Raw genomic sequence first — 21,218 nt, forward strand, 5'->3', positions numbered from 1 at the left:
CCTGGATACCATAACTTCGCTCAAAAACAAGGAAGCCATTAAGGTGAGCGTTTGATTCTCTTAGCAGTCTAAGAAAAATAAATAATGAATACATGAATCGAGTCACGTAGTTTTTGTGGACGGACAAAAACTACGTGACTCATTTATTTAAATGTACAAAGGATATATGTACTGCATTATTTTAGTACAAGTATGGAGGAAGAATATTAAAATGTGAAATCATGAGCATCAGATAAACAAACCTTATAGGTTGACAACTCAAACTATGTTGGAGTAAAAAAAAAAGTACACTAATTCCCCTTGTAATGGAGTATAAATATAAACTAGCATGACTTGAAAATACAAATAATTTCTTAGTATTCCTATAGAATTTCTTTTAAGATTTATTTCAGTAAAGTACCTTCAGTTATTGTGTATATTGTTATGTTTCTGCAGATCAATCCATTCCTTCACACCAGAGATTATCATTTACATGCAGTCTCCTGATGGAAACCAGCTCCGGTGTCCCAGCAAGTCTCTATGGAGCCTGATCGCTCAATATGTTCATACACCAGAGCTGCCAAAGATCCGCCAAGCACTGGGCAGCTCTCTGATTGACATGTATACGGCCGAGTACTCTCAGGTAAGAGGTTTGTTTTGTCTAGAATCACTTTAATCCCCCCCCTGACAAATATTACTGTGAACCTGACCTCTTGCTTTCTGTGCAGAAACGGCCTGTTTCACATTTGTTTTATTCATTCAAATAACATATGCTGGGTCTGTTTCTGTTAGGACCCACAGGAATACCATTACACTATTTACAAGAATTTCATTTTGAGCTTGCTTCAAGGGTAATTGAAACAAATTGCTCAGCCAAGCACTCCTCTTTAAACAATTTATGAACTGTGGTGTTCGGTTGTGTACGTCGGTGACTTTGGCTCAGATGTTCATTAATTATAGTTCCAGTCGGGTGCACTGTGTTGCAGTGAGGCTTAAATGTGAGCCAGACAGACATTGATATTTTGCTCAAGGCAAGCTAAACTCTCACCCCCAAAACCCCTTAGAGGGAAATCACTTGTAAAAAAAAAAAGATATCGCCCAAGAAAGACACAAAAGAAAAGTTCACAACTTGGGTCAAGTGTTGAATTGAGACAAATATATTTTAAGAAAAATCCAAGTGACTTAAAACTCTACTATTTTGCAAAGTATACTTTTGTAAGTTAACTTATTGATTAACCAGTTAATTGTTACAGCCAGAAATGTCATTTCAGAAAATCAGAGCACTTTGAAAACGGGCCAGTCGCCATTTGCAGAAAGACACATGGAAATAGTCAGCCTCAGCTCTCGAGCCAGGCTGTGCAGACGCTGACCATGCATTATTGTTGAAACAGTTAACATGTAAAAATCAAAAGTCATGCTCGTGCACTTCAAAATACATTTTCATGTAGATCACAAAATTGGTCTAAAGCACTTTTCAAAGATGTGTTAAACCTAAAATCAGAATGACGTGCAGTAATTCTATTTGCACATACACAGAGAGAGAGAGAGAGAGAGAGAGAGAGAGAGAGGTCTAGTAAGCTTCTTGAGTCAGGGGTCGGTATAACAGGATTATAACAGGCTAATCTTCACTAGTTAAACCGTTCAAGACACATTTTAAAGCGGCGTGAGTTTAAAGCAATCGTTCACTAGATCTGTGTGTTCGACTTCAAGTATATACAAGGTGTCCCTTCCTTTTCTTTTTTCTCTTTCCTACATCTGCCCATAGTTAGACCCGAGTGCCTAACTGGCGTTCTTTGTTGTTTCTCTCCTCTGCCCTCATATGGGTCTCTTGTAGCCATGTAATGGATTCCATTCCTCAGTGAGCCACTGTGAAAATGAATACTGGATCTGCAGGCAACTCCTCATTCCTAAGTACCACTAGTCCCCCCACCATGAAAATCTTCATTGTCCCCAGCAGTTAGATCAGAGGGAATATTAGCCTCCCTTTTCCAGTCCATTCCCACCATACCTTCCTCCACACGCACTCCTTCTCTCTACTCTGGATGAAAATGAGGCCTTGAAGTTAAATATATTCAAAAAACCAGTCCCCACATAATGACTCCTTATGTATTTTAGCCTACAGGTTAAAACTGTAGGGACTTCTGCATGAGATTAATAGTGTTAAAACAGAGAGAATAAAAAGATCCAGGAACAACTAGTTGGTCAGTCAGCCATGAATCATGTAACATAAACACCTGAACACTCACCTACAGACAGAGGAGGGCTGCTGGAGTGAAACCAAGTGTGTGTGTGTGTGTGTGTGTGTGTGTGGGTGTGTGCGCGTGCGCGCGCGCACGTACACAGGCAAAGAGCAGAAGTGATGTCTTGATAATCTTCCAGTGTATTCATTTGAAGTCTGAGACCAAAGCACGAAGTTATCGACAGGCAGCAGGGGCGGAGGTGTTAATGGTTACCAGACTCTACCGAGACACAAAATAAAACATGCAGTTTGCTTTCTGGTTCTGCAGAAGATAGTCCAAACACCATCATGTTCCTCCCTGGGAATGAATAGAATCCTTAATTTGAGACGTGAAACATCCTGCTATCATCTGTCAGGGTTGGTTCTGGATGACTACTGATGGAATTCTGTCTGCGACATACTACATGCTGACTACACTCTGCTTTAAAAGGGTGGCTTACTGAGGTGTATTGAGTTTTGATAATATTTTAATGATCATTTCCATAATTTCGTGGTTCATAAGCACTTAGCTAAACTATGACAGAGAAAGTATTCGATGCACGTGATGCAAATCTCCTGTTACTACTGTTTATCTTTGTATGTACAACCCCTGACAACCATGACAATGGTGATTTCAGGCAGTGGCGTTGTACAAGAAAAAATGCAGCAGTGAGTCAGAGATCCCACATCGGCCCTGCCCTCCTCTGGCTGATCCTCCAGTAGTCAAAGAGCTGGTGAGAGCAGAGGTCAAGATGTTACTGCAGACGCTCAGGGAGAGAGCAGGGAGGTAGGCGTATGATGCCACACATGGAGGCACACTAATGTCTTCTCTATTTGGGCCAAATACACACCAGTGTTCTTGTAATAGTATTGAAACGAATGATTGTGCTATGAATTAACAACAACAACAACAACACAATAAAAATGTTCTTCTCTGTTTTTGTTTTTATAAAAAATAAGAATATATATACATATATACCCAGAAAATGAACTTTGAATTAAAGTCGAGATGTAGTGTTCTACAGCCACAGGCGGGGGGTTTAAAATGAGATTTGCAATTATTTTTCTTACATTTAAAAAAAAAATACAGTTCCTGTCAGATGTATTTCCTAGCCAGGGAACACACAGAAACAGCGTTCACAAGAAGGTTGAGACCCTCTGTGTCATTTCTCCCCTGAAAAACAGTACCATAAAATGCTCTATTGTGTTCCCTCGTCAGTTACGAATGGGATGGGAATTGGAGGAACAAATGTTTTTTGGCATAGGGAAGTTTCAAACTGGTGTGGGAACGGAGGAACTATAGGACAATTATAGGAAGGAGATTTCAATTTATTCCACACCAAATGGCAATTAAATTTGGCTTGAATGTCAAAGACCCAGTCCATGTTGGCATTATTGGGTTAAAGATGTGCTTTTATGTTAAATACTCAATGTCTTATGTATAATACATAGATTTGTTCAGAGTTGGTGGAGGAAAACATTAATTCAGGGAGCCTCTTACATGGAGAAATCAATGAAGCTTGGTACTCTGTAGATGTTTTTGATGGAGCACAGTCTGGGAGTTACACTCTCCTCAAGAAGGGTAATTATTTCTTATTTGCTGCTTGCATTTTAATTTCTGCTCAGGTCAGAGATGAGTTTCTAGCTGTTGGCAATTTTAACAGAATGTATTAATGTAGTTCAAAAAACTGATGAAGAGATAATAATGGAATGCAAGATTACCTTGCATCCTCACGTTATAAATTAGGCTGTTAAAATGTTGTGATGCTTTGAGGATGAACAAGAGCGTTTAAGAATTCAAGTATGTGCGACTACGCCAGTGACTCAGACTCAGTAGTTATGTTAGCAGCTCTATTAACTATAATTAGGCACAGGAGTAGCTAAATGCTAAGCAAAATTCATGACACCTCAGTGACAATGCTAACATGCTGGTGGCTAACAGGTGTGATATTTACCATATTAGTTTGTTATCATACTAACGTGTAGAAAGCCATGAAAATGTTGCAGGTATTTTCTCATAAGACAGTTATAGAGTCATACAATTCATCCACATAGATGTCATCAAATAAAACTTTTTGTTACAAAGCACGTTAACTTCTTGTTGGTTTAAATAAAAAATAAAAATCAGACTACCGGTAATATCGAAACATCAGAAATCCGTGAATATCTTAACGAACTTTTAGAGTTGGCATGGCTAAAATCTATTGCAGCATTGTGGTTTTAGTTTTACTGTATAGTTCACGTCCCCTCAGTGTACTCCCCTGTCACTACTTCATTCTTCAAAATAAATATACAGTAATACATATATTGTAAGGCTGCTGCTACAGGACTTTCTTTCAAGTCAGGATGACATTGATTCCTGATGTTTAATACAATATCAAAACGTGAAATCCGGTCTCATTAAAGTGGTTCAAAACACCAACTGAAGCCTTGCGTGCTCACACGTCACACGTCACTCTTGTGAAGTACTCTGGCAGTGAGATGGATTAGAAACAGTTCTCTCGAGGGAGAGTTATATCCTATTGTTGTTGGCAGTTGCAGGAACGTTACCAAAAACATTTGTGCCATACACTGTGCCAGTGCTGATCATTTTGTTCTCTTTGAAGGTGTTCTTGTCGTCCTTAATGCACGGTACTGCAGACTTCAGGCCTTTGTATCTGCAGAATGGGTTTTAGGCAAAGCATCAAGATACAGGCCAACATCATTCTGTAATCTAACATATTTAGGTGGGAATTTATGCAACAACTGTCCCATATATGTGGCCTAACTGAATTATCTTTTTCACTCCTGGGGGGGTAAAGGCTTCTAGCTGCTCCCAGTCTATGTATGCATGCACTTCACGTATAATGACATTCATGCAAACACAGTGAGCTGCATATATCTGGCTGATTTGTGTATTTGTCTTTGCTCTTGTTGCTATAGAGACGCTGAGGCGATCATTTCACATTGCAAACCTGTGGTGGTGGACTATGCGTTGAGTCATCGTGACAGTTCTCACAGAATCCCCACCAAATGTAAAGAAACTGTTACTGAGAGCAGGTAAGTAAAACGGTTAAAAAGCAGAACTCGAAGGCTGAAAGGATCCTGAAAGGATTTCGTGTGATCGCCTCTCTTCCAGACCGAGCTCTGTGTGGTCACTCCGGTCCAGAGCTGAGGAGGAGATTGAGGCGGTTAAAGGGAAGCTGAATATCTTGGACATTGACGCAGTAGTAGTTCACCTCAAGTAAGCCCCGTATACTGACACAAATTAAACCACAGCCCCCCCCCCCCACTGAGTAATGTGATAACACAAGGTCTGCTGTGAATGTTTATTTTTAGATATTACACAACGTGCACGAACTCCATGAACATCCTTTTTGTCATTTTGTTACTTATTAAGATATAGTGAAAACAAATTCATCTCCTTTTTGTTGGGACCCCTTCAGAATCCTCTCAAGGACCCCTGAGGGTCCCCGGAACACTGGCACGCAGGAATGTTATTGAGGCTGATATTAATTTAGATATCAAGTTATTTTAAACACTAGCCTGACACCATTGGCCACAGGAATTCCCCCTGGTTCTCCTGCTGGCTGTCCTCTCCTCTCCCATAATTCCCCCTTCAACTCCTTTGTGGCTTCTCCTGCAGCCCAGCCTCCAAGACACTCCATCCCTCCTTTCCCTTCCTGCATCGCTCATTTTGAGGCCCACAGGGCAATACTGTCACTGGGCCTACCTTGGAAGAGAGCCACCTCCCATTTGCTCTCCCCTTCTTCCTCTCTATTCCTTTCCCTCTCGCTCCCATTTCCTGACTCGACCAGAACAAAAGGACCCGTTGTCAGAAAATGGATCCCAGAGTAGGTAGACGTTTCTTTTTCAACTGGAAGAAGTAAACACGGCCTCCATTGGTTGCATAACCAGAGAAGAAGGTGGTGTGGAGGGTTGGAGAAATGGAAAATATATAGGACACAAGATCCTCAGTACCTTGCAAAAGGTGAGGAGGATCTAGTCAGGGCAGACGGATCTATTGTTACCTCGGTTAAATTACTGTAGTTTGCAAATGAAACATGCTACTGCTGAAACTCTAATATTCAGCATCAATTACACAGGTGTTTAACTGAAAAACAGATTAACTGTGATAATCATGTCTCCCTGTCTGTCTGTCTGTCTAGGTCTCTCTTAACGGAGGAACGTGAAGCATTGAGACGTCTGATAGAGGATTTAAAGGTAAGAATGAGATTAACCACGAAATGAATATTAGAATTGTTTTTCAGCTGCTTGTGACATAGTGAAAAATCACAATATTGATTTGACACAAATCCATACAATCACAACATTTCTAAGGTATGAAGCTGTGTTCTTTCCTTTCATGTCACAATATAGAAAATATTTTTCTTAAAGGCATAATGTTACCTACTTAATCCTTTAAGTCCTCGTTTCACCTTCCCGGTAAATGTTTCTCAGAAAGTCTGACTTGCACTTTATTACATGCAGTGTGTTGTTTTTCTGTGGAAACACTTTTACACAACAGCAAAAGGAAATATTTAGGGTCTTCCTATTATTTGATCAACATTGGCCCCATATTATTTGGTTTCTGTAAAATATTATCAAAATGTAAAATTACCGTTTGAGCATTTGCATAATTTACTTAAACAACATCTCTTGACTTTGCACAAGGACTACTTTATAAATTACTGTAATATATTTTAAAGATCTATTTGTCCATTCAACTTTCATTAAAAATACTGACCCTCTCAACCAAGGATGCTCTATTTCCCAAAATAACCTTATTTCTAAAGGTTGAAAAGGAAAGCACTGGACTCCCTCTGGTAGGCCCGCTGACCGTCTGGACGCCGAAACACTGTACAGGGTCCCGTTAAACACACAAATACGAACTTGCACACACGAACAGGAAGTCCGCAAGGGCTCAGTATGAGCTTCTCTTTTCCATCTGTCTGGCCAAGAGCTTTTGTAGTGCTGAGTAAGATCAATCTCCTCCAATCAGTCAAATCACTTCATAAATACGGAGACATAACACACTCATAGTAATAAATGGCTGGACTGTCACGCTGGCCCGGCGTGATGAGCGAATCAGAGGGCGAATTAGTTAGAGGAATGACTTTTCTGCAGACCAGATGTGTGTGTGTGGCTGGAAACATTACATTGACAGTCTGTCTGGAAACAGGATACTTTTGGAAAACTACACTAGAGAGGAAAAAACAAGTAACAATAGTCTGCCAAAGTTTGTGTGTCAGACTTTAAAGAACCAGATGAGACTCGGGTGTGTGACTGTACACTATAGTTGTACCTGCTGCACAAAGATCCACTCCGAAAAGTTCTGTTAAACAAGTAGTAAAGCAAGGTGTAAAAAGGGAGGAAGGGACATTAGGGAGAGTTTCCCCTTCCATTGTCAAAGACCTGCGGGGGTGTAGCTAATGGTAAAGAGACTTTTCCTGTCCATTATTAGGCCTTTACTGTAAAGGGACATGATGGCTTTGGCAAAAGAATCCTGCAGTTAAGCAGAAATGCGGCACTTCTCCTGAAATGAAACTGTGTCCTCAAGCAAACGAGCAGGAAAACGTGGCGCTGCGCTCTTACGACACGAGCTCGTCCTCGTCGTGCACGCCTCTGCAGTAGAGGAGGATGATGATGCTGTTTGTGGCAAAGCATCACTGCTTCATTGCCCGTGATAGCGCATCAGTCCTCCCAAGGAAGGACACTTTAATCAGCGCTCAGGATCTTCTGTGAGATTTTTATTTTATTTACTGCAACCTTAAGCTAACGTAAAGTCTTAGAATCTAAATATGGTTATCACAAATGAAGAGTTAAAGGAGCTCAGACAAAACTTTACCTGGACACAAAAATATTATCTTGACTTCAATTCCACATGCAGAAAAAGACATCTGCATCTTTCTTTTAGTCAGGCACTAATTCTTTGCTTCAGCTACCTCGGTAAATGTGTTGGAGAGAAGGACCCATTCAATTCCCATTTTTAAGAATCGCAAGTCTCAGTTTTAACTCTCTGTTCTGGTCATCATGTGGAGGATTTACTGTATATGACTTTCTTATCATCATTAGGACAGAGCTGAGATGTTCAGTAAACCCTGCAGAGTATGCTATGCTGAGCTGCACCAAATTTGCCCCTTGGTCCTCCCCTCCAACAGATCTGTGAAAATCAGTTCATCAATTTTTCCATAATCCCACTGACAGGCAGCGGAAACCTGAAGTGCACTAAGCAGAACACATCCCTCCACCAGCACCCGCGCTGTCTGCTAGTTTATGTGTTATTGAAATGTAAAGAAGACGCAACATGTTGTAAAAGGTTTACAATATGCCTGAATCCATCTCTTTATCCAAATCCACTCCAGAATCGGGTTCTTTGCTTTTATATGTCCAACCCTCTTTCTTAACCACGTATCAAAAATCCATCTGGTAGTTTTTAAGTAATCCCCCAAACAGACAAAGAGACAAACTAGCAATGGTGAAAACATTTCCTTCTTGGCAGAGGTAATTACATATTTTCTCTTGGCCCAGCAGAACCTCATGGCCATGCCAGCACACAGTGTTCTGGGTGACAGAAAAGAGGCTGACGCATGTTTGTAAACTGAAATTGTGTATGAAAGGTGGGTTCTGGAAAGGAGAACAAGTGATTAGAGTTTTCCTTTCTGGTTTATTTTTATTTTTTAACACAAGCAATGGTATGACCTGCCATATCACTGATTGGCTTGATATGATGATGACATTTCTCTCATAGCTGACATTCTTTCATTCAGGAACTGTGTGAAAAACACATCCACCCTAAGCCAATGAGAGGCAAAGTACAGGGGATGGTGGCACTGCCATAGTAGGATTAATTAGGTTGTTCTGCGACGGTGTGATCTCTAGTTTTTGGTGATAATAAAGAAAAGGTTTGGGGGGTTTGTAGCTGTTGGTTGGACAAAATAAATGACTTGAAGATGTCGTCTTGAGCTCTGGTGACGTCGATACGGACATGCAGCTATATGTGAATCTGACAGTTCTTCATTCACTGCCAGTAATCAGATGTAATTTAGGTACTAATTGATATGAATTTATAAGGGATTTAATTTCATAATGGCTTCTATCTTCAGGCTCTGTTTTAGACAGGTGGTACCTTTTGCAGTTTTAATATCTGCTCTGTTGTATCAAACCTTTGCTAGCACTGTGATGTTTACTGTGGCTGAGGACGATGTCACTGGAGCCGACAGAGGTGGTCTGGTTTCGGTTGTCTTTCTTTGATCCAAACTGGGTAGAGGTGGTCGGATGTTGCTTGTGGTAATGTATAAGAAATAAAAACCAACTGATGATAGATTTTTCCATCAGAATGTTTTTAGCATTAGAACTAAACTAAGAACCATCATCTAAAATGATGAAGATAGCAGCAGTCAGTAGCTGGTCTCAGCTGGATTTTGCAGCAGGAATGGTGACCATTGTTCTCCTGTTTCTAGCTCTGGACAGAAAGATGTGTATTTTGGCTGCAAAGATGCAGATTCTGATTCTAGCAATTCCACAGCACTAGGGTTTTCCTTTGCTCTGCATATTGATATTTTAGGCCAAGTTATGCTGGAACACTTCTGTGCAATCATTTAGTGGTCTTGCACATTTGCACAAATTATTTTCTGTCTGGTTCTCCTCTTTTGTTCTTTACTTTCTTCATTGTTCACAAAATTAACTTTTTATTTTTATGCATAAACTGCATGAGTAACAATCTGTTTTTCTATGTGTGTGTGCGTGTGTGTCTTGCAGAGGAATATTTTAGACACACATCTGGGGAAATGTGATGAATCAGAACCGACACTTGCAGGTGAGTTCATGTGTTACATTTGGTTTCTGCTGCCATCTAGCGGCAGGTTGTTGTTTAAAACACGGTGTGTGATGAGAGTAATCTTTATCTCTCACATGCAATTTCAAATCTGACAATAAATTGAATGAAATGGAAATGCTGATTGTTTTGCCCAGCCTTCATTACCTGGTAGAACTCTTTATGAAGCATATTTATGAATGAAGCAAATGAGGTTTCCAGCCAAATCTATCTTCTTTGGAATAAATGAGCATGAAACTAATTTAAGTGCATCAGAGAGCAACAATTGTGTTCATTTTCAGAGATTGGAATAAGCACGACTTTATGCACCATGCAATTATTATACTGTATTGAATTATCTGACTGTGTTTCAATTAAACTTCAAAGTTGTGGTTCCAGTGTTTCAGACGTCTTGATTGTTGCTGTATTTGTGTACATGCAGAGCTCAGAGACCTCAGAGAAGCCGTACAAATGCAGTTGCAGCTCTGCCCTTCCTTGCCTGCTGATTCAGCATTACCTTCACCTACTCTCCCTTTAAAGGAATTGAAAGACAGGTTCAGGTTGGTATATTTTACTGTCGTTAGATCCAGTAAAGGTCAAGGAACATAAAATTACTGTCAAGAAAAACATACTTTAAAAAAAGTACAGTACATGCAAGTAAAAATGAACTTGTTTGCAGCCCTTAATCTACCTCCAACAAATAACTGAAGAGAAAACGACTCGTGCAGTTGCTGCCTCTTAGGTCATGAGTGGAGGGTTGTGGAGGGTGTGTGAGTGTTGTCCCCTTTATATAGGGGGGGGGGTCCTAATCAGGCCTGACCAGATGGTCTACCAGAATCTTCCAATTACACATAACAAATGAAATGTGCATCATGAATTGCAGGCCGGTACAAAACATTCACACTTTTAACAATCTGATTGCTTTTTCCAGACCGTCGGCAGGACAAAGGGAGGCTCTGGAAGCTGGAAGCATTGCATCAGTCGTGAGGCCACATCCACCCTCTGTGTGCCGTACCAAACCCAGGCCACCAGTCACATCAGTTAAACTGATAAATAGGTATTCACTGTCTCTCGCCCACGGACAGCACAGCGCTGCATCGGCCTCCACTGGACTGAGGAGAACACAGGCACCGATGTGCAACAGGATCACCTCTTCTGGGCGTGAAAACATCCACATTAGCCGTTCAGTTCTGAGCCCTGCCAGTGCTCCAATAAGTGGAGAAACCCCACGCCATTACAGTCCATCTCCAGAGCGGGATAGTGCTGGCGTCCAATGGAGCGCCCCGGCTTCTAATCATAGACTTCAAATGAGAACTTCAAGAATTCCAACCGTCCACGAAACTCTTCAGTCAATCCCGTCACAGCCAGAATAGAAAGCGTGCGATTCGTCCCCTCAAATGCAGGGGAAAAAGCCGCTCTGCAGTGATGCAGACAGTTACCACGGCAATAGTACCGATCACTCTGTGTCAACCACGGGGGACCCAGAACCACAGAATAGTACCTGTGGATGGGGTGCTGTGTCAAGAGGCTGATCCATCAATGTGAATGACCTGGATCACTGATTGTTTATAATTATTTGCCATATGTTAACTGTAAAAACATTTTCCTGTGTGTTATTTAGTTAATACACCTGTAACTAGTCTGATGTTACTATAGTTAATACACCTGTATTAACTGTAGTAACATCAGACTAGTTGTCACTTTCCAAGTTGTTTCCTGGAATAGCAGATGGCATAATTTTTGTTATTGCTACATTAAAGCTCTCAGTTTAAAAAGAAAAGTACACGATTATGGATTCCATTCATGTACTAACTCAAACTGCAAAATGATGCCTTCTTGATATACAGTATGCTGAAAACACTAGATGGCAGCAAGACACGTTATGTTCCTCTTTAATGGATCATCAAAACCACTTTAAACCTCCTGGAGGATGTTAGCAAGCTCACGAACAGATTCCATCATCAGACATCATCCATCATTTAAGCTTGATACCTTTATAATTGAACTTTCACCTGTTTTCAAATTGAAACATCTGCAAATGATCTTCCCATATCCAATTACTCATTACTCAAAAATGTCATTAATAGTTTCATTAATGGCACAACTTACATGTTTTCATCTTCAGTTGATGATTTCTCTTCTTAAGCACTTTTATGATCTGTGCTGTGTAATAATGAAAATTCCCAAAATTAAATCCATACCCAAAAGATTATTTGAAGGTTGTTTACCAGGAATCACAGTTTCCATTAAATTTATATGACTTAGAATCATTATTAAACTTAAAACTTTATTTCTTCCAACTTTATTTCTTCCATTTCTCTAACCTGTATAACGATTCATGTTATTTCACAGTTCAGCGTGTGGCCTGTTAGCTCTCCCATCATGGACACAGGTAAAGAAATGGGTTCTAAGTGAGGACGGCATTAAGACCTTTGGGTGCAAGGCGTGTTCCAACTCATTGTAAACCGAGGACAGGCGTCTCTCTCAGAGGACTCTAACCCTGAGCTGGTGAATTAGATGACACGGAAAACGTCTTAATAACTGCTATTGATTCATTTGTTCTTCTCGTCCAATCCGCTCTCAGCCCTGAGGGCCTGGCTGCTGGCGGAGATGAAGTTGACCCAGTGTTGAAGGTCTTCTGGAAAATCAGGGCACACAACCTGAAACATGAAATTGATGTCCATTAATTATAAAAAGCGTCCTTTTTTTTTTTTTTTTTACATTTCCAGTGTTAAATATAATATAAATATTACCTTCCGCTTACACAGGTGCTGCATGACCTTGTCTGGGCTGCTGCCGATGACATTCTGCTGGCAGTACATGACGGCACACACCAGTCCATCTTTTCTTGACACAAATCTTTGCTCCAAAAAAAAGGCCTTCTCATTCCAAGAGACGATCCTACTCTGGAGCTCATACCCCTCTCCTATACACAAAGACCTGCGGTACCGGATGGTGGTGGCACCCACAACCGCCGAAGCTCTGAGTGCTCTCAGGGCTTTGAACACACCGTTACGCATGTATAGAGACATTCGGGCAAAATCGCACTCCCGGAGGTAACGAGCATTGTTCATATGGCACATGTCGATGTCACGGGGTGTGACCCGGCCTGGCAGAGTCTGCTCTGCTGTGACATCAAAAACCGGAGGCTGGAACCAGGCTTGGAGGAGCACAACAGCTGTCCGGAGGAAGTACCACACATCCAGGCAGCTGAAGAGAGCCAGCAAGGCTGCGAGGACCCAGAGCACCCACCACATCTCACTGGGAAATGGACACAAGCAGAGATAGGTAGAGTTACTTTAAGGTTAGCAAAGGAGATGTCATGTATATTTATGCCATGTAAGTATTTACCAAAACTCAATGTCGTACAAGTTATTTGAAGAACTGTTTTCACCTGGTGTCAGGTGACACCAGGTGAAAACAGGTTCTGCAGGACAGACAGGACAAAAAAAACTGTATGTCTTCATTATATGAGGGTAAATTAAAAGTCACATTATAAGATCCACAATACTTTAAAGTATAGTAGATACGATTTATACCTAATGAAATTGTCTCACTAAAACTAGAGTCTGAGATTACAGCGAGCTACCTAAAGCCAGTTAAAATCAGCAATTAAAACGGGCATGGAGCTGATCAGACTGCAGAAGTGGTCTAATGAATGACGAGTTATTCTGCTTCTATGTTAAGTAAAGTTAGTGCTACAGTTTGAGACGAATGTCTGGTCAGGAATGTCAAACTATGGAATTTTGTCATAAGTTAATGTTACTTTTTACGCAGGCATCAGTCACGCCACAAGTTTTTGAACCAACTTAATGACGAACGTCAACACGCGAATGATGCAAATATATATTTTTTTACTATTTAAGTATTTTGTAAAAGAAATCCAGTAACACTCACCAACTGGCTCCTGTTTCCACTTCAGCTATGGCTTCCGTCACACTAATTGTGAAACGTAAACTTCCGACTCCAGCCTTCAAAGTAAAACCCTTGTTTACAAAGCTGTCTGAGACGTCCATTAGGAAAGGAAGCAAGCAAAAAAAAATAAAAATAGGATTTATTCCTTAAGGACCTTTATTTTTGTTAAAGGTAGTCATCCTATAATGCATTTCATTGTATTTCCAAACTCACAGAAGATTAATTTAATGAAAAAAAGTGACTTATTTTCCCTTACATGTCTTTCGAAAACGCTCCGGTACGCAACGGATCCGGAAACTACGCAACGAATCCGGAATCTGGACGTGACGGTGCCGAAGTGGACGACGATGATTGGTCCTAGTCTCGATACATCGGAAAGTAATAATAAATATATACTGTATATATAATTTTAATTGACCCATCTGTCACTTAATAAATATTCAAATATTTAATTAATTTTATTCTGACGTATTTAAGTTGATACCTACTTCCGTACATGCTAGGCTTCCAGGTGTCTGAAATCAATATTTAATAACAGATAATAGTATAAAAAAATTAATATTCATTATATTACATATATTATAATATATTGTATTCACATTTAATTCGAAACAGAGAGGATATCGGTCAAACAGAGGAGGGATCTCAACGGAGAAGGAAACTCAGTTGTCTGTGAGTTTGTGTCTTAATGGACACGTCTCTCGTACATGACACCAATACTGCCCTCCTCTAGAGGGCAGTGTTGGTGGACTGATAATGTCCTGTTGGCACAGAAGAAGAACTACAAGTTGTCACAAACCCGGAAATCATATTCATTCATTCTACCGGTTTTTCCAAATTAAATAGCGTTCCATGGTAGCCTTCTCTTTTGGACGCATAGTAAGTTTTCAGCCATTAAACGATATCACTGTCGTATTTTCTGTTAATACTTACATTTCGACATAGAAAATGTAAAAATAACGACTTCGCGCTAGACATATACTCTGCCAAGGCCACCTACTGCTGGTAGCTAGCAGCAAGGGTAAAGCTAACAGCAGGTTGCGTCACTTGCAGTAAATACAGCGTCGTAGGCTTCATGGTCCTCCCAATGATAAAGTTGGCGATCATAGGAATATATTTAACTTGTTATTTTAAGCTATAATATAATACCAATAAGTATTTATTTTTTTAAAGTCATAACATCTTATATCGCTACTAATTTTAACTCACATTGATGATGTCAAAGTGTTGGGTTAAGCTAATAATAAATGTGCATGATTTAAGAACATTTAATTTGCACAACATTTAATGTCTTTAAAGAGAGCGGAGCTACGTAGGTCTCATGGTAATTTATTTTCATTGTAATAAGCATCTGATTTTGCTTGAAATATCATTCTTGTTACAGCGATTTGGACTGTGGTTCCAGATAGATGATGCTGCTGGTTCTGGTGGCCCTCCTCCTGCTCTTCTGCAGTTTGGATGTCTGGTACTTCCTACGCGGGGCTCAGGTGTTCATCCAGGCATGGTTTCAACCCAGAATACGGGACATTCTAGCTGAGCAAAGCATTGATGGCATGGTCCTTCCCCATGATTTGGACTACATGGGTCATATGAACAACTCTCGATATCTAAGGGAGTGTGACTTTGCCCGCTTTCACCATTACATGCGGAATGGTCTGTTCATGGCATCATGCAAGCTGAGGGCCAAAATGGTCGTAGGGGCCTCCACCATTCGGTACCGACGTTCCCTGGCCTTCCGTGAGGCATTTGAGATTCGAACCAAAGTAGTGGGATGGGATGAGAAGGCATTCTATTTGGAGCAGCGCTTTGTGTCCAAGAAAGATGGTTTTGTTTCTGCGGTCATGCTCTGCAGACAGAACGTGGTGCGCTGCAGCCCAGAGAGCATCATTGAGTTTGTCTGCAAAGAGAAGGTGAGGAATAGCTTGAGATGGAGAAAGCGTATTCCATTGTAATGTCAAGTTGTTAGTCTTCCCAAAACAATATGAAGTAGCAGGTCTTGGGAGGAGGAGCGAAACACAAAATATTTGTCTTTTTAGTGTGGAACAAATGTTTACAGGAATAATCACCATTTAAAATAGTTTCCAATCTTTTTTTTTTTTTTTATCAACTGAGCATCAAATCTAAAAGTCTAAAATGCTCCATAACGGTCCAAAGAGTTAATGTTCTAGATTAGATTAGATTACATTTAACTTTATTGATGCCCCAGGGAGGAATTATGCGGTTAGTTATTTGCAGTTTTTCTTTTGAAAAACATGTGTATTATATTTCTAAAGCCGGGACCAAAGACAAAATGTATCATATCCCGCTTGATCTGGACTTAAACTGTAAACTGTGAGGCATTGCAGCCACCTGGATGTTGTTTTGTAGTGTGTTTTATAAGCCCTCGATGGTTATCTGTATGCAAGACACGGTAATGAACTAACCGATCAATCAGAATACAGCAGCTCCAATACAGTGAAAGAATAGAGAACAAAGCGTAAATAAACAAACAATTGTTTGTTTATTAGATAGATAGAAAATAACAAGTTATACAGGAAAGAAATCTTAACAATATTTAAAGGAAAAACTAATATATATATATTATTACAGATGATATTACTATTAGCATTGTGGACATTGCACTATTGTGAATTCAAGAATACAACTACACAGTACAATTGTATTGGGGGGGAAGTGGACAGGAGGTGGACGGTTGGTTGGATGAAAATGATAAAGTACCAGTACATGAATATACGTCCATCTTCCATCACAGAAGACAAAGAAAAACATAAAATCCTCAGAGTATGGAGAACTTGTACCACCTGAAAGTGTTCCAAGTGTTTTTTTGGTTTTGAATATTCTGACCAATTCTGAACTTTGGTTCTATTTCTTTGGTGCTCTACTAATATTGTTTTTTGTGTTCAGATCGAGTGTCCTGAATTACCTGAAGACCTCAAACACTGGATTGGCTTCATCTCAGCCAGCAGCCAGGCCCTGAGAGCAGAGAGTGGACTGGAAGAGAAAAATAAATGAAGCCATACTCAGAACTAGAACATACTAGATGAGTGTTGACCCACATATCACCTGCATTGCTCACACATCTGCAATAGACATCCATGCACACACGCATTTAAACATTGTAGAGAAGCTGTAGCTTGCATATGTTCTAGTCATGTGTTTTTCTGGTTGTTTTTTCTGCTCTGTAGTTTTGCATAATATGGAAAATGCTGTACTTGGGACTGCAAACAATGAAAAACTTGAACTGTAAAGTATTCAATTTTTTCAATTTGTATGCATTTTGATCATATTGAAAGGAGGTGATGAAAGAACGTAATTTTAATCTTTTCAGTTTAGTCAGCAGTTGATTGTGAATAGACTGGCTTTAGCAATCTTCAGTCTTGAGTCCTCTAACATCAGATACATATATGTATATACAGATAGATAAAGGTTAAATATTCCACTGGTTTCAATGCATGCTTTCAAAAAACTGATTTGTTTTGTGCCTGTTTCTCAGCTGTACTTTACACCTATAATATCAGAGTTACACTGATGGAAATACAGGTGTGATGAAAAGAAATACTTAAATGGAATCTTCCCATTTCAGTTAACTCATTTGGGTTCCACAAAATGTAACCCAAATGAGTTAACACTCTTAATTCTTGGTTATCTGAAAGGGAGTCATTGATTTTTGGGACACATATTTATCACTACTGCGTTGTTCTTCTACAGAATTGATCATACTTCTCTGTAGAATTGCTTGTAATATTAAGATAAGAATGTGCTTGAATCTGATTGAATATATTTGAAGAGGCTGCTATTTACTTTTTTAATAACTGCAATGTATGAAGAATAATACTGTTGATGGGATAAGGTTTGGTTTTGTTCAGTGCCATTGAAAATTTGGAACCTTCCTCTTAATGCAACAGTGCTTTAATTTGTGACCAAAGTATTGTTCTCTGTGAAGAGGAAACATGAATTCATAAAAATGTATGTCTGACCTGCTATTTATGTTAATGCACTGATATGCATTACCTCTTTATTTTGCTTTGTTTAACGCTTCTGAAAGAGAATACTGCACCAAATGTTATTGTGTTTATTTATTTTAAAGTATTTTAAATTAAAATTATATTGGAAACTATGTTCGGGTGATCGAGCATCATTTTTGAGTGTTTATTTAATCTGATCTACTATAATAATTTGGTTAATGGTTTTAATGACTAGTTTAAGTGTAGTGGAAATACTTGTTTTATATGCTGGTGCGACACCGCCTCCCTGTGGAGGACGCCTGTAACTACAACAATTCAGATGAATACTGACAACGATGTCCCACTAACGAAACCACTTGATTTGTTGTTGTTTTGGATTCGGCAGCGGCCACAATGACTTCACTCAATTAATTATTATCTCACTAAACTAAAACCCACGGCACGCAGATTAGATATAGTACTACAGGAGTACATTTAAGCAATGTATTCGTTTTTAAAATAAAATAAAATTCCCTACTACAATTTCCGCTTACGTATGCGTAACCACGCCCCCCAATTCTATCACTTCCTGTAAACAAGGCAGCAGGCGAGCGAACCCCAGCGTTCAGGCTTTTCTGCGTGTTTTCGCTGCGTGTTTTCGCTGCGACCATGGCCCAGGCTGGAGTGGTGCTGGACAAGGACCAGTTCAACTGCTCCATATGTCTGGACGTGCTGAAGGACCCCGTAACCATCCCGTGTGGACATAGCTACTGCTCGGACTGCATACAGAACTACTGGGACCAGGACGACTACCGGGGGGTTTTCGCCTGCCCCCAATGCAGGAAGAACTTTAACCCGAGGCCTCTGCTCGCCAGAAACACCATGTTAGCCGACGTGGTGGAGAGATTCAGAAACACCGGGCTGCTGCAAGACGCCGCGTCGCCTTCCAACGATTGTTTTGCCGAGGCTGACGACGTGGAGTGTGACGTTTGCACCGGGAGGAAAAACAAAGCGGTGAAATCGTGTCTGGTGTGTCTGGCGTCCTACTGCGATGCCCACGTCCGGCCTCACTACCAATCCGCCGCCTTCAAGAAGCACAAGCTGGCGCCGGCCTGCAAGAGACTCCAGGAGGCGATCTGCAGCCGACACGACAAGCTGCTGGAGGTGTACTGCCGCACCGACAAGCAGTGCGTCTGTTACCTGTGTCTGGCGGATGAGCACAAAGGACACGACACGGTGCTGGCTGAGGGCGAGATGCAAGACAAGAAGGTAATCAGAGGATCTGATTGGGCCGGCATAGGGATGATCGATGGGGCCAGTCGTATCTATTTAAATACAGAGGACGGGGTCGGGGGGGGGGGGGGGGGGGCTTGGACAATCAATGCGCAACACTTACTCTGATGGCGGAAACAGAATCTGGTGATTACAAGTAGAGCAAAGTTGTAACAATCATACATTTCCACATGAGCGAGCGAGTTACTAGTTATATATATAGGGATGATCAATCAGTGTGTGTGTGTATATATATATATATTATACACAGCAGACACCAACATATCCATGAAGCAAACTTGATTTCAGTTTCCAACTGTTCCGATATCTTTCCTCAGAAGCAGATCGGGGAAATGAAGCTGAGCTCTCAGGTGAGCATCCATCAAAGAGAAAAGGCAACCCAGGAGCTGAGACAAGCCATTTTCTCTCTCACTGTGAGTACCGGCACCGAGCCCGTTAGAAGGCAGCTCCAGCCACACGGGCCATGAGCGTAGCTCACCTACTCCAGAGCCATGAAAATGATGCACCGTGTTGTTGTTATTACATTTTATAGGAGGCATTGATTACAGTTTTCTCCTTTTCAAGTGTGAATACAGAATTTAGAAGGTTTCCAGGGTCGAGGAATTAGGTCGTATTACGGTACTTAAATCGGCACGAGGCAGATCTGAGTAACATGACGCCACCGTGACATCATGATGGTGGTATATTTACAATGTCGTGACCCCGAAATGATCTAAATTCAGTGACATATGGTCTTGAAGCAGCGAGCCTCTTCTGGACATCGAGCCGAGCCCGCTTGTGTTTGGCTGTGTCTCCGTGCAGCGGGCGGCCAGGTCGGCGGCAGAAGAGAGCGACGCCACCTTCACCGAACTGATTCGCTTGATCGAGCTGAAACACTTTGAGGCGAGGGAGCTGATTAACGCCCAGAAGACGACGGCCGTCAGTCAAGCTGAGCAATTGCTGGAGAAAATCCAAAAGGATATCACTGAGCTGAAGGTGACCGAGGCTGAACTGGACAAGCTTTCCCGTACCGAGGACCACGTCAGTTTCCTTCAGGTGATGCCGCTCAGATTTTAAAGACGTTATCGCAAACGCCACAACTCGGACTTGTCTTGATTTGCACACTCCAGGGTTGTCAGTCTCTGCCGGCGCCAGCCGTGTTGTCAGCTTTGCCCTCGGTCATCGCTGATCCCAGCCTCGCTTTTGGCCCAGTGATGACAGCGGTGTCCGATTTTCAAGGACTGTTACAGGAAGTCTGCCAGGAAGGATTTGTCTGCATCTACGAGAGAGGTAGATACAAAAAGGCTTTTATTATCGCTTTTGTTCAAACTATCCTGTCGGCTCCTAATGGGATTTCTGCGTCTCGTAGTGAAAGGGGTCACAATAGTCGATCATCCCGGTGCTGCTGCACAGCTCGACACGACACAGCCCGGCGGCGGTCAAGCGTCTGTGCAAATGGAAGAGGTCAAAGGTGAGTCTATCCACATGGGCTCATCCACACAAAAAAGACAATGGTGATGATGGGTCAGAAATTATAAAGATGACAAACTTCTGATATAACTTGTAGTTTAGACTCTCACAATGCTCTTCGTAGTTAACTTGGGGGTGTGGGGGGGGGGGGGGGGGCATGTGATTTCAGATTCCATAAATGAAATTAACCTGACCTGTAATTGTCCGATTACCAGTTAATCTGTGATATTTATCTTCTCTTAAATACTAAGTCTTGAGTTAGACGACGTGAAATGCTGGACAAATGTCTTGTTCGCTCTCTTTGTATTGACAGTGATCCCTCCTCCCGATGTAGACCAGAGTCCTGTGAACCCGCTCAATCCCTTCCTCACTCCAGGACCGGTTCCCCCTACCTTTTCCTTCTCGCCGCTTGGTATGTATTTTAGTATTAAACATGGCGTAAAGTTCAGGCTTCTGCAGGTTAATAATTTATTCTCCATCTGCTCAGGCTCCAAACTCTCCTCGGGATCCAGACAGAGACACATTCAGCGACGCGCTCACCCCAGGAGGAAATAAACCTGCAGCAATATTTGCATGACCGGAGCGGGTGTGAACAGAGAAGAGCAAAAGATTTGGAAGACACACA

At 41.2% G+C, this 21,218-nt stretch overlaps 4 protein-coding genes across 5 annotated transcripts; 3 read left to right on the forward strand and 1 right to left on the reverse strand.

Moving 5' to 3' along the window:
* The first annotated feature begins 472 nt into the window (after positions 1-472).
* Positions 473-11,564, forward strand: ccdc24 (coiled-coil domain containing 24). Its single transcript, XM_068749303.1, has 8 exons — positions 473-622; positions 2,836-2,984; positions 5,120-5,236; positions 5,316-5,420; positions 6,346-6,400; positions 9,938-9,995; positions 10,435-10,552; positions 10,924-11,564. Exons 1-8 carry the CDS (start codon positions 473-475, stop codon positions 11,363-11,365), a joined length of 1,194 nt encoding a protein of 397 aa, XP_068605404.1. The 3' UTR covers positions 11,366-11,564.
* A 695-nt stretch (positions 11,565-12,259) lies between these two features.
* On the reverse strand, positions 12,260-13,932 carry LOC137904799 (protein THEM6-like). The gene is made up of 3 exons (XM_068749002.1): positions 13,890-13,932; positions 12,746-13,253; positions 12,260-12,652 (listed from the first exon to the last, which is right to left on the reverse strand). The coding sequence occupies exons 2-3, from the start codon at positions 13,247-13,249 to the stop codon at positions 12,545-12,547; spliced, it is 612 nt and encodes a 203-aa protein (XP_068605103.1). The 5' UTR covers positions 13,250-13,253; positions 13,890-13,932; the 3' UTR covers positions 12,260-12,544.
* Positions 13,933-15,316: 1,384 nt separating this feature from the next.
* si:ch73-52e5.2 (protein THEM6) lies at positions 15,317-16,948 on the forward strand. Its single transcript, XM_068749097.1, has 2 exons — positions 15,317-15,817; positions 16,812-16,948. The coding sequence occupies exons 1-2, from the start codon at positions 15,317-15,319 to the stop codon at positions 16,917-16,919; spliced, it is 609 nt and encodes a 202-aa protein (XP_068605198.1). The 3' UTR covers positions 16,920-16,948.
* A 1,569-nt stretch (positions 16,949-18,517) lies between these two features.
* ftr67 (finTRIM family, member 67) lies at positions 18,518-21,205 on the forward strand. 2 transcript variants are annotated; one of them, XM_068748403.1, is made up of 7 exons: positions 18,518-19,120; positions 19,462-19,557; positions 19,946-20,179; positions 20,254-20,413; positions 20,493-20,594; positions 20,907-21,005; positions 21,081-21,205. In XM_068748403.1, the coding sequence occupies exons 1-7, from the start codon at positions 18,521-18,523 to the stop codon at positions 21,146-21,148; spliced, it is 1,359 nt and encodes a 452-aa protein (XP_068604504.1). In that variant the 5' UTR covers positions 18,518-18,520; the 3' UTR covers positions 21,149-21,205. The 2 variants fall into 2 exon arrangements, with proteins under 2 accessions (XP_068604504.1, XP_068604503.1); XM_068748402.1 differs by having other exon boundaries at positions 18,521-19,120; positions 20,928-21,005.
* The last annotated feature ends 13 nt before the right edge of the window (positions 21,206-21,218 follow it).

Source organism: Brachionichthys hirsutus, chromosome 15 (assembly GCF_040956055.1).
Source record: "Brachionichthys hirsutus isolate HB-005 chromosome 15, CSIRO-AGI_Bhir_v1, whole genome shotgun sequence".
NCBI lineage: Eukaryota > Metazoa > Chordata > Actinopteri > Lophiiformes > Brachionichthyidae > Brachionichthys > Brachionichthys hirsutus.

Excerpts from the sequence above, each read along its gene's own strand:
- ftr67 (XM_068748403.1), top strand. The coding sequence starts at position 18,521 with ATGGCCCAGGCTGGAGTGGTGCTGGACAAGGACCAGTTCAACTGCTCC. Across the intron at positions 20,414-20,492 it reads TGTCTGCATCTACGAGAGAG|TGAAAGGGGTCACAATAGTC; the intron begins GTAGATACAAAA and ends TGCGTCTCGTAG. Across the intron at positions 20,595-20,906 it reads GCAAATGGAAGAGGTCAAAG|TGATCCCTCCTCCCGATGTA; the intron begins GTGAGTCTATCC and ends TTGTATTGACAG.
- LOC137904799 (XM_068749002.1), bottom strand. The coding sequence starts at position 13,249 with ATGTGGTGGGTGCTCTGGGTCCTCGCAGCCTTGCTGGCTCTCTTCAGC. Across the intron at positions 12,653-12,745 it reads AGCACCTGTGTAAGCGGAAG|GTTGTGTGCCCTGATTTTCC; the intron begins GTAATATTTATA and ends TTCATGTTTCAG.
- si:ch73-52e5.2 (XM_068749097.1), top strand. The coding sequence starts at position 15,317 with ATGATGCTGCTGGTTCTGGTGGCCCTCCTCCTGCTCTTCTGCAGTTTG. Across the intron at positions 15,818-16,811 it reads AGTTTGTCTGCAAAGAGAAG|ATCGAGTGTCCTGAATTACC; the intron begins GTGAGGAATAGC and ends TTTTGTGTTCAG.
- ccdc24 (XM_068749303.1), top strand. The coding sequence starts at position 473 with ATGCAGTCTCCTGATGGAAACCAGCTCCGGTGTCCCAGCAAGTCTCTA. Across the intron at positions 5,237-5,315 it reads GAAACTGTTACTGAGAGCAG|ACCGAGCTCTGTGTGGTCAC; the intron begins GTAAGTAAAACG and ends CCTCTCTTCCAG. Across the intron at positions 10,553-10,923 it reads GAATTGAAAGACAGGTTCAG|ACCGTCGGCAGGACAAAGGG; the intron begins GTTGGTATATTT and ends TGCTTTTTCCAG.